The sequence below is a fragment of the Sminthopsis crassicaudata genome, chromosome 1 (genome assembly GCF_048593235.1).
Source record: "Sminthopsis crassicaudata isolate SCR6 chromosome 1, ASM4859323v1, whole genome shotgun sequence".
Lineage (NCBI taxonomy): Eukaryota > Metazoa > Chordata > Mammalia > Dasyuromorphia > Dasyuridae > Sminthopsis > Sminthopsis crassicaudata.
The window spans coordinates 486,405,575-486,418,124 of NC_133617.1; the positions used below are offsets into that span (position 1 = coordinate 486,405,575).

At 33.0% G+C, this 12,550-nt stretch overlaps 1 protein-coding gene across 3 annotated transcripts in view; it reads right to left on the reverse strand.

The window, feature by feature from the left end:
- The window catches only part of SMURF1 (SMAD specific E3 ubiquitin protein ligase 1), a 113,556-nt gene that overhangs the window by 98,059 nt on the left and 2,947 nt on the right, over nt 1–12,550 (reverse strand). For 2 of the 3 annotated variants that reach the window (XM_074281245.1, XM_074281243.1), the window contains exon 2: nt 8,217–8,337. The exons of the other annotated variant lie outside the window; for it this stretch is intronic. In XM_074281245.1, the coding sequence (XP_074137346.1) occupies nt 8,217–8,277 (61 nt within the window). In that variant the 5' untranslated portion in view covers nt 8,278–8,337. The remainder of the gene's footprint in view (nt 1–8,216; nt 8,338–12,550) is intronic. 3 annotated transcript variants of the gene reach the window in all.

Sequence of the window (12,550 nt, forward strand, 5' to 3'; positions counted from 1 at the left end):
CAGAAACATTTAAAAACACAAGTCAACTATGAAACATGTCAGGAAGATTCCATATGGTGTTAATATTCCTACTGCTGCTGTCAAATTCATAACCTCTTTTAAAAAGCGTATTTTGCCTTTACATTGTTGAAAGGAAAGCTGTACATCAAATAACTGTACTGGACATGTTCTTCAACAATATTTTATTATAAGGTACCATTATTTATATCCAGAGACTTCAAACTCGATAAAAGTGTCAGCTTTTTTTTTTTTAAACATCAACAACACAAATAATCTCAGATACATTAAAGAAATTTTTTTTTTTATTCTAGCTGCTCCCTTCTATATTTTAACTAGGAACAAAAAAAGTTCTGTCCACTTATATACTACTATAAGTATAAAACCACTGATTATTTTATTTAAATACCTCAATTGATGGCAATTCCACTGTTGCTTGGGAAAACTAGTCTATAAACAAGAGCCACTAAGAAACTTTGACTTCCAATCAGTCAAAAAATATTTCTTAAGGACTTATGACCCAGGCAAGGCTTCTGTGCCAAATACTAGATATACAAAGAAAAGCAAAAATAGTCCATCTTCATGGAGTTCACATTCTGATGGGGGGAGATTGCAAATAACTAGGTACATAAAACAAACTATTTATCCAGAGAGAGCAAATGAAAAAAAGCCATTGCTTGAAAGGGTTAAATACAATAATCATAATGGTTTTGCCTTCACAGTAAGGAGGATATAAATGGAGAATTATTTTTCAATTAATTTTGTTATGAATTTATTCTTTTTTTTTTTTTTTTTTTTTTTTACTACTCACATGACACAGATTATAAAATGGTACCGTACCAGAGGGCCACAGCTTGGAAGATTTATTTTATTCAAAGTAATTTTTTTTACATTCCCCCCCTTCCTAAATTTTTCAGTATGTACTTTTATTTTTGGAAGTAAAATATCAAAGATTAATCAAGATATTCCAGGTACATTATTTTTTCTAAAGGGTGACACTTAACAGAAGGGGCTCTGACAATCCTGCCAACGACAGTGTCTCATGTATAGATAGTAATGAGAGAGTAACAAATCAAACATGGAAAACAATGGCAAAAATACAATCAAAAAAGGAAACAATTACCATCATTCCTTCCAATACTTAATTTGTTTCAGAATTTCTTTATTTTTGTTGATGACAGAACCTCTACAACTCTCTCAACATCTCCCATCCTCACTCACACGGATACTACCTCAACACCTCTCTGCCTAGATGATCATAACAATTTAACAATCTATTCTGTATTCAGTTGCCAATATAGTCTTCTAAGTATAGGATTCTGACCAAATTACTCTCTGATTAAGGAACATTCGCAAAGATAAAACACAAACTCCTAAGCCCCCCACAGCCTTCCACAATCTGGTTTCAAACTACCTTTCCAACCTCATTTCATACTGCTCTCCTTCATAGACTTTGGGGTCAAAGCAAACCAGAGTAATAATTAAGCAATTCCTTGATTTTCTCCTTACCTTCTTCCCTTCCCTTTGTGGACAACATTCCTCAAGCCTCGAACACATTCATTCCATCTACATCTTTCCTCTACTTCTATGAATTGAAATTTTTTGTCCCTTCAAAGCTTAGTTCTGATGCAACATCCTGAATTAAGTCTTTGCCTGATTTCACCAAAGAAAATAGTCCTTCCTCAAATTTTCTTAATAGTATTTTGTATGATTTGTGCCTTTTCTCTTACAAAATTCTATCTTGCAACATATTTACTTATGCATATGTTTTATATCCTCTACTTTACCAGAAACTCTTTCAGGGTAATGGAACTGTTATTTATCATCTTTGTAAATATAAAGTCTAGCACAATAGACTGGAATACAACAGAGACTCTTAACAATTATTAGTTTAATACAAGGTGGCTGGAAAAAGAATTTCAGGTTTCCAAACCAGCACTGCACAGAGTAGGTATTTATCAAACTTTTGTTGAATATTATTTAATTAAATCAAATTAAAACTACTATTTAGAGTAACACTACAAATCATAATAAAATGTACCACATACACACAAAAAATAGCAATTTCTCTAATTTGGGAATCAAAGAAAACTCTAGTCACAAACTGACAATAGTAAAATAAATGTACTTTAAGCAAAACTTAAGTCACTTAAGAATCTTGCTTATTCTAAGCATATATAAATGCATTCTTTCCATAAAATCCTATTCTGGTATATAAGACTAATCGAGTATCTCTGAATGAAATTTTCTGTTTGTGGGCATGGCCTTAGACTTGTTAACCAACAAAGAATTTGGTTCACTTTGCAGAAACACAGCATCATCTGAGTTTGGCAACTAGGTAATGAATTTTTCTGTCACAACTCATAAAATCAACAACTAGTACGAATGAGACTGAAATCTACTTTCCCCCAAAAAAATGGAGTCTGGAGTCAGAGAATTTGGTTGGAATTCAAATTCTACTAATTAATCACTTTATGACTTTGGACAAGTCACTTTTCCTCCCCTGGGATTCATTCTCCTTATGTGTAAAATGAAAGTTAGATTAAATAACTCTAAGGTTTCTTAGGACTAAAACCCTTCTGAGATAGGAAAATATTATAATAGAATTACGTAAATCTCAATACTTTTGTGACTATGCATAGGAACCTTTAATTCATTTAGATCAATAGTTATAAAGCCCTTCTTTCATCCCTCCCATCCCCCAACCTCCTAAAATACTAATCACCACTTTTTGGTACTTTGTGTTAAGAATAAAATAGAGCAACAAGTTTTATTATCTAAAAGTAGACCAGAGATAATTTCTGTGAGATACAGATTTTTATTTAAAAGGAGACCAAATATGAGACTGCACATCTTAGATTTGGAAATATAACTCAGTATGACTTTGGAATTAGACTCCAAAATTGGAAAGCGAAAAAATGTAATGCAAAATATATAAAAGCACTTCTTCAGGAAGCTGCAGTATCAAAAAACATACAAATATTCCACTAAAATTGATCAAGCTCTAAACCATATTGAGAGGCAGATAAAACAATCTCTTTGAATATATGAGAAATAATAACATTTTCTTTGCTGAGGCAATTGGGGTTAAATGACTTGGCCAGGGTCACACAGCTAGAAAGTGTTAAGTGTCTGAGGCCAGATTTGAAATCAGGTCCTCCTGAGTTCAGGGCTGGTGCTACTCAATAACTATTTAAGAAAGCAACAGTTTTTCTTTAAATTAGAAATGAGGGAAATTTGCACAAAGTTCTGAGATGTCCCCTAAGTAAATTCCAAATAAATCACACAAACCAGAACTTCAACTAAAAATTTTCTAATCCAAATCCTGTGCCTAGTTTATTACATAAATCCAATCTAGGGCACACACGTTTTGAAACAAGAAATAAGCAGGATTTTTTTTTAATAATTAATTTGCCTTTTTTTGTTGTTTTTATATCACCTACATTTTCCAATACCTCCTCCTTCTCTCCCATTCCAGAAAACCATCTCTTTCAATGAAGACTAAAAAGAAGGGAAAAAAGCAGCAATCTAGTAAAACTAACCAAGATATCAAAAAGTCTAATATTAAGTGCAGTGTTCCATACTCAGCCTCTTCATTTCCACAAAAGGCAAGAGATATATCAATATATTTCCTTTGGGCTAATAAAAAATAATAACAACTAACATTTAAAGTTTGCAAATGTTTTAGGTATCTCATTTGAGCCTCCCAACAACCCAGGTGGACAGGTGCTATTCTTATCCCCATTAAACAGATGAGGAAACTGAGGATGTGAGCATTTAAGTGATTTGCTCAATCACAAAACTAGTGTACGTCAGAAACAGGTCTTTCTTACCTCAAATCCAATATTCTATATTCACTGTACACAAGCTAGCTTGCCCGTCCTGGACATTATCATTTCATAGGATTCCATTTCTATTGCTTTTTTTCTTTCTATTTATACTGTTTTAGCCTATTATTTTTCTTGGTTCTGCATACTCAACTTTAGATTAATTCATGTAAGTCTTCACCTGGTTCTGTGAATTCATCATATTGTTTGTTATAGTGCATTAATGTTTCATTACATCAACAGGTATCTTACTTCTTTCGGAGAATACATATGCTTCCTGGTGGGAAAAACCAAAACCAAAGCAATTAAATCCAAAATTGTTTGTAAAGTTAAAAATATATATTTTACTATACTTTGCCCCTTCCCTTAAACATCTAAAAGCCTCATTTATCAATATAAGAACTAGCTTAATAGATGCCTAACACTGTATTTTTATATCTTTCTATATACAGACTACCTACAACTGAACAGAAAATATTTATCATACTAATAGTCTAGAACTCTGCAAAGTAATCTATTTTCCTCTTGAACTAAATATACTATTTAAAATTTTTTTTTTCTTTTTTAATAACAGAATTAGTAAGGTAAGAAATATAGGTAAATAAGGTAAATAAAATAGCTATTTGCAAAGTATCTTTCCCCCAAAAGCTCAACATACTTAAAAAAAACTAATCAGGATGGACAGGGCTCTCTTTAACAATGAGATGATTCAAACAGTTCCAATTGTTCAGTGATGAAGAGAACCATCTACACTCAGAAAGAGAGACCTGTGGGAACTGAGTGTGGACCACAACATAGCATTTTCATTCTGTTGTTTGCTTGCATTCTGTTTTCTTTCTCAGTTTTTTTTTTCCCCTTCTTGATCCGATTTTTCTTGTGCAGCAAGATAACTGTATAAATATATATACATATATTGGATTTAACATATATTTTAACATATCTAACATGTATTGGACTACCCGCCATTTAGGAGAGAGGATGAAGGGAAGGAGAGGAAAATTTGGAATAGAAGGTTTTGAATGTTGAAAAATTACCCATACATATATTTTGTAAATAAAAAAATAATAAAAATTAAAACTAATCAGGAAGTAGAACAAAGAAGGGGGAATGATGAAAAGCAGTACAGTGAGTTCTACTCCACAAACTCCTCAGAAGACATCTCGAAAATGCATCAGAAAGGGGAATAATTTAAATAGCTGGAGTGAATATTCGATGCTCATATCTAGGCTGTGCCAATATAATAGCAAAATTCATTTGAAAAAACAAATGATCTAGAATATATCATGGAAAATGATGAGAAGAGGTAGAGACAAAGAGGAAATAGCACTTCCAGACTAAAACTATATTGCAGAACAATAGTCATCAAAACCATCTGATATTGACTGAAAAATGGAGAAAGATCAATGGAACACAGTGAACAAGGGAGAATAAGAGACAATGGAATTCAATAATCTGTCTTTTATGCTTGAATTGCCCAGGAAGAAATTCCTTATTGGTGGCAACTGCTGGGAAAGCTGGATAGCAGTCTGGAAGAAATTCAGCTTAGACGAATATTTTATGCCATAATGCACAATATATTCTAAATGGATATAATATCTTAATATTAAAGATTATAATATTTAAAAATTAGAAGGAAAAAAATCATATATATGATCATATATATGTCTCACACCTATGGGGACAAGAGATGAAGGCAATTAGAAAAGATAATATAGATAACTTTGATTACTTAAAATGGAAAAACTTCTACAGAGACAAATCATAGACCTAGGATAAAAAGAGAAATGTTTGAATGGGGGAATAGGGGTTTGAGAACCCAGCTGTATAAACAAACTTAAATCTATGTCTGTGTATAAACACACACATATATATGTATGTGTATATATATATATACATATATATATAGTTAATATATATATATATATATATAGTTAATAACCATTCCCAAATAAACAAATGGTCAAAGGATATGAATTAACAGTTCTTAAGGAAGAATTCCAGAATATTCACAACCACATGAAGGAGTATTCCAGTGTTCCAGAGCACTAAAATGAAGTTGAAGTCTTGCCTCATGCCCTGAAGACTAGCAAAAATGACAAAAGATAGAGTAGACAAGTTTGTGTGTGTGTGTGTGTGTGTGTGTGTGTGTGTGTGTGTGTGTGTGTGGTGGGGGAGGGTGGGAGTAATTCTGGAATCATGGGCACATTAATGTACTATTGGTAGAGTATGAAATGGCACAAATCTTTTTGAAAAGCAATTTGGAAATATACAAGTTATATGTCTGAAATGTCCATAACCTTTGATCCAAAGATTCTATCATTGAGCTTATATTCCAAGGAAATAGGTGAAAATTTTGTACATATACCAAAATATTTTTGGCAAACCCTTTTCATGATAGCTAAGATTTGGAAACAAGAGTAGATGCCATCAAATGGGAAATGCCTGAAGGCATTGTGTTACACATGAATGTGATGGAGTATGTTACTGAAATATGTGTGAAAAATACAGAGAAGCATGGAAAGATCTATATAAAACTAATGTAGAATGATGTGGGTAGTGCCAAGAAAGGTTCAAATAGGATTCAAGTGAGAAGATGCAAGAGGGTACTCCCAGTCTACCTATACATGGAGGGAAGAGATCAAAGATGTGCTTATCATGTCATTTTGGACTTTTTGCTGAGTATATAATGGCTCTCTGGGAGGGAAAGTGGGACAAAATGACTTGGAAGGGATAACTATGACAATGAAGAAGATAGAAGTTATCAATAAAATCTTTTTTAAAAGAAGAATAAATGCACCAGACCAGAAAAAAATCACAGTGAGTCATGTGTCCAGCAGAGCTTAACATAGGAAGATGTAAATGGGACCAAGCAGGAAAACTGTGGAATGCACTTCAATGTCCAGGGAGAGGCTGTGCACCAAAGTGAGAAAAGAACTCAAAATTTATACCATGTCATTAAATGAGATGAAAACAGGTACCAACTGGCAGCTTTGTCACCCAACACCCAGTTCCTAGTTATCAATTCAAAGGGGACCTATTTGGTGAAGTGGAGTTCTTGTCTAAAAAGGTCCATGGTATATAGTGAAACAACAGCATTAGTATGACTATGATTCCAAGTAGAAAGCAAAAGTAGCTAATCCAACTTGCAAAGGAATCAATAGCCAAATCAGGTATCCCAGACCAAAAGGAAGTACAGAATTCAGTCACTATGAACCAACAAAACTCTGCAGGTGACCGATACAGGCTAAGTCCAGCAGCAGACTATTTTTGCACAGATCCAAACCCAGGTCTAGAACTTGCAGAGTTCAGACCAGGGGGGGAAGCAATCAGACTTTGCTCTATATCAAACTAACTTTGGGAACACTGAAAGCTTGCAGGTTCCCACTCTATCTCAACAAACAATTCCCAACGAAAACAGAGCAATACCAGCCCAGTCCTTATCCCCAGAAATTTGAGAGCACAGTCCTCACACCAAGTCTCCACCATAATGAACTTTTTTTATAAAGGTAGATATTAAAACATTTACTAGCAGTGCCTTAGAGATAAACAAAGCTTATTTTACTGGAATTAAAATTCCTAAAAGAGATGAAACAAGAGTTTAAAAAGTTTTTATAAATGGAATAAGAGTGCCTGAGGAAAAAACTGGGAAATAAATTAATACTAAAGAAAGAATTTGAAGAGGAATGAACAGGTTGGCACAAAAAGTCAAAATCTCATCCAAGCATCAAACTTCCTGAAAATTAGAATTGACCAAAAACAAGCTAATAACTTCACGAGAAATATTGAAATAAAATGTAAAAGCTGGGAGAAAAAAAAGAAAATCAAAGGGATCTCATAACAAACAGATCCAAGAGGAAAAAAAAAAAAATTAAAACTCACTCTTCTATTTGAATTCCATGACCCAAAGAGTCTAGATACCGTATTTCAATAAATCTTTAAAAATTGCCCAAATCTCTTAGAACCAGAAGCCAAAACAGAGATATGAAGAATCCACTGGCCACTTTCTGAAAGAAACTCCCAAATGAAACTTCCAGGAACATCACAGTCAAAATTCAGAAGTTCCAAGCTTAAGAAAAAATACTACAAGCAGCCACTAGGAAAAGAATTCAAGTAAAAAACATCATATACAATTTAGTGGTCATCACTATAAAGAAGTAGAGAATTTGGAATATGATATTCTGGAAGGCAAAGGGCCAAAGATAACTTACCCAGGAAAACAGAATATAATGCTATAGGATTAAAAAAAAAATGGGACCTTTAATAAAATAATTTCCATGCATTCCTGATAAAAAGATCAGGGCTGAGGAGAAACTTTGAATTCAAATATGGGAGTAAATTGAAACATAAAAAGGTAAACATGAATGAACAATGAAACAAGGAAAAACTGCTTACATTCAAATATGAAGAGATGATACATGTGTCCCCTTTCAATCTTATCATCATCAAGATTCATAGAAGTTCAATTACACAATGCCAGGAATTGTTTCATCTCTTGATGATCTAAAGAAAAGAACTGAGAGGGGAAGAGGAATTGGGAATGGGGGTGCAGGGGAGGGGGGGAGAGGAGGGTAAGGGGATTATGGAAATTATCTCACATAATTAGGGTACCCAAGTAGAAACCTATACAAAGAGGAGGGAGTAGAAAGACACATGAATCTCATTCTCATGTGGTCAAAAGGAAGACTACATATACATAGAGTTAGGCATAAAAATGCATTTTACTTAACAAAGAAATAAACAAAAATGAGAGAAACCAGGAGGGGCAATTAGAAGGAGGTCAGATCAAAGATTAGTCCTAAATAAAATAAATATTTATAACTCTTTTTAAGGTGGCAAAAGATGGGACTATGAGGGAGTGACCATAAATTGGGAAATGGAGAATAAGTAATAGTATATAATCGCAATGGAATACTATTGTTCTAAACGCTTATCAGCATAATGACCAGTATATTCCAGAGGTCTAATGATGAAACATGCTATACCTGCTCTTGAGAGATAAGGATTCATAATGAGACAAAAAAAATTTTTGTGTGTAGAAATTTGTTTTGATTGATATGTGTTTCTAATGGGTTTTGTTTTACTTGTGTTTTCAATTGAAGGAAGGGAGATGAGGAGTGAGATGAGAAGACCAATCTTGATTGGTTTTAAATAATTTCTAATCATTCCCCTTAGAAAACCTTCTAAGATTAAGTAAGTAGTAGTATTGCATTAACATGGGAAAACTGGGGCATAAAAGATCAAAATTTGCTCAAATCTTTTCTGTAAAATAGAACAAAAAATAAAATTCTGACTTCTGAATTTCAAAGTACAGTACGGTGCTGAAGTCACCAGAAAGCACTTTCTCCTTTAGATTACTCATTGGATTTTTGATACTTAAGAAAAAAATGGATCACTACTCTGCATATACAGCTTTACAATGCTATTTCCAAAGTCTCTTGAAAGCAAACTATAAGGTTCAGGTTCAATGATCCGTGATGTTACAGACATTCCTGAGCCAATTAGAATTCTTTTCAACTGTGATAGACATGAATACAGCTGGAATTGATAGAGTGATGTGCATTACCATACTCATTGGCTATACATAATTTTAGTCTTATTCTGAAACAATAAAAAGGGCTGTCTTATCCACAAATATGGAACCAACATTCCACTTAAGTCTAAACACATCAATGGCATTATATATACTGCACGTGCAGGCACAGTAAGAAATTCCTGCCTGTAGAGGAATGTTTGAACATTTTTGCTCATCTGTTTTAAAATCCTATTCTGCTGATATGAAATATTTCTACACTTCTAAGTAAATGGCAGTCTAAGTATTTCTGCATACAATAGCCACAGAGTCCAGGACAATAAGTCAATTTAAATTGGAGGCTTTTGTTTGGAGGAAAAAAAGAATTCACTCACTAAAAAACAGCAAACAATTTTTTTTAACTTTCTGGTGAAAAATAATTGATTTGTTCATCAGTGTGAATTTTAAAATTTTTCTTCTTAAACTAATCTAGCTTTAGTATTAAAATTATTTTATCCAACTAGTACATCCTGAAATTCATTTAAGTTTTTCTCATGTCGAAATTTGAAAAGGTAAAAATGGAATCACAAATGAATCAAAATATTATTTTTCTAGATTAAGGGAAAACTTTTTTTTTCTTTCCCCCAAATAAATGTGAAAAAAAACATTTTAATTTTAACAAAAACCAAGCAGCCTGGCAAAATGGGACCTTGTTGGGAAAAGATTGAAGGTTATAAAAAAGGGGGGGGACATAACAGAGATTGAGCTGGAGAGATAGCATCATGGAAACAACGAACATGAACTTGGACAGATTTTGAAAGCTAATGGAGGATAAAAGGGCTTAATGTATTATGGTCCATGGAGTCTTGAAGAGTCAAGACAGAACTGAACAACAAGAATAATAATTAATCCAAACTGAATGAGCTGAGTTGAAATTTTTTTTTCTGCAAAAGTAAAAGTTTTTATAAATAACACTCATTTATCACCATCTAACCCAATGTTTCTACCAGGTTGTTTCAAAACTTTTGACTAAAAGAGGGAAAATATTCAAAATATGAAAACTTGCAAGAAAAAAGCAACCCATGATAGAAAAGTAAAATAAAATTGAAATGTTTCAGAATTGGGAGTTGTGGTGTTTGAGATATAAATAGTCCTGAAGAAAAAAGTTTTAAGGACATAAGCCAAAGTTAATATGAAAAATGATGACTTAAGATTATTAAAAATGGAGGGTTTTTTAATTTCTAAATCAGCTAGTGTAAAACCATTTACAAACATTTAGAAATCATCCCATTTTCATTCCATGAAGATTCAATGGGAAAAACTGGCTTAGCCACTTTGAGAAAACAAGTAAGAGGAATCAATAAAACTGACAGAATAACTGATATAATACTAAATTCCTCGGAAGGATGTGTGATCTCATTGATATGGATGTTTACACCCAGTAAGATCCTTTATTCATACTAAAACATCCCATGCAATTCTGGACCACAGCCATATTTAAGTTTGTTAAGAGGCGTCTGGGTCTTCCAAATGTGAACAATCAAGAATACTGCACAATGTTTTACAGCAATCCCAAAATCAATCTATACTCCAGCCTTTGGGAATTTGCTAAGAAATTTCAATTTAATTCAATAAACATTTAAAGGCCTAAGAGCAGAAGGTTTTGTGTGCTAGGCACTAAAAAGACAAGAAATGATACTTAGTCCTCAAGGAGTTTTCCTTCTTCCTGGAATGGGGATCAAGCATGATCTTCCTCAAAGTAAGTAAATATATAATCATTTCAAAGAGAGCATGCTAACTAGGTAAAGGGATGAGGTCTCAACCTCTAAAAAGTGGCACTTGAGATATGCCTCCAGGAATGCTGGGTCCTCCAAGAAGCACAATGGGGGCAAGGGTGCACTGTAGATAGGATGTGATGCCTTATAACAGGAACACCTAGGGGCAGGCCATTATCTGTCTTATTAGGACAGAGTACATACATAATGGGTAGGATGCAAGTGGAAGTCATACTGTGCAGTACTTTAAATGTTAATTTATTTTATCCTAGAGACATAGAGACTTGTCCTACAAAGACATCTGAGTTATGGGGTAAAGTGACCAGATGGTTACCAAAGAAGATGAACTAGAAACAGGGAGATCAATTTGAATCTCATAATTTGTGTATTCCTAACTGAGCAAAAAACAATCTGGCAAATTTTGTTATCTATATCACAGAAAAATAGGTTTAATCATTTAATGTACTAAATTTGCTAAAAACAAATTCATGTATCTTTCCTACAGAAGAGAGGTGGTGTAGTTATGGACCTCTATCTAAGACATCCAGTTTATTCTTAGTAAATATTTCTGAGCAGACACCAAAAAAAGCTATGCTTACTGTTATCTGCTATTGATCAAAAAAATTTTAACAGCAGTCATTACTGCAAGCATATATCTAAAAGCCACATTAATGGGAAACCAACAACTACCATAACTTCAAATATGAAAAAAATTTATAAACAGCATAACTCTCCATACTTTATAATGTCAGGGAGAATCAGAATACTCTCCACTTTCTTGTACCTCGAATTTGTTATCTACCTCTAATATATAAAGTTTAGAACCAGAACTTTAAAGACAACAAAAGAAACAATAGATCCAAGATTTTGACTGACTGGTAACAATAGGAAAAAGCTGCCCTTTCAAAGGAAGGTTTCTCAGCACTCAAACTCACAAAAATTTCACTTTTACCTAAAATGGACAAAACAAAAGTCTCTGGTATTCATTTATATACCACATAAGAACAAAAGGTTTTCAAAAACTGCTTATATTTAAAATCAAACTGTTTCTGGAACATTTGTTTGTTTTTTGTGGAAAATATTTCCACAAGTATTTATGAAGTGCCTAATATGTGCAAAGCTTGGGGATACAAAAAAAGGACGAGAAAAAAAAAAACAACAACACAATTCCTGCCTACAAGGAGATCATAATTTAATTGGAGAAAAGTAAAAATACACAATTATTCAAGTATTTTGAATTAAAGATATACAATGAACTTTTGAAACCATTATAAACTATTTCAAACTAATATAATTATGGCAGCATTTATTTCAAATTTTTATTTAAATACAAAGGATTAAGATGTCTACTAATATTCAGGAAACATTTAAAAGTTTTTCCTTGAAGGAAACTTCAACACAAAATGGATTTACAGAATTGTTTTCATAAAATACAAGTGAGA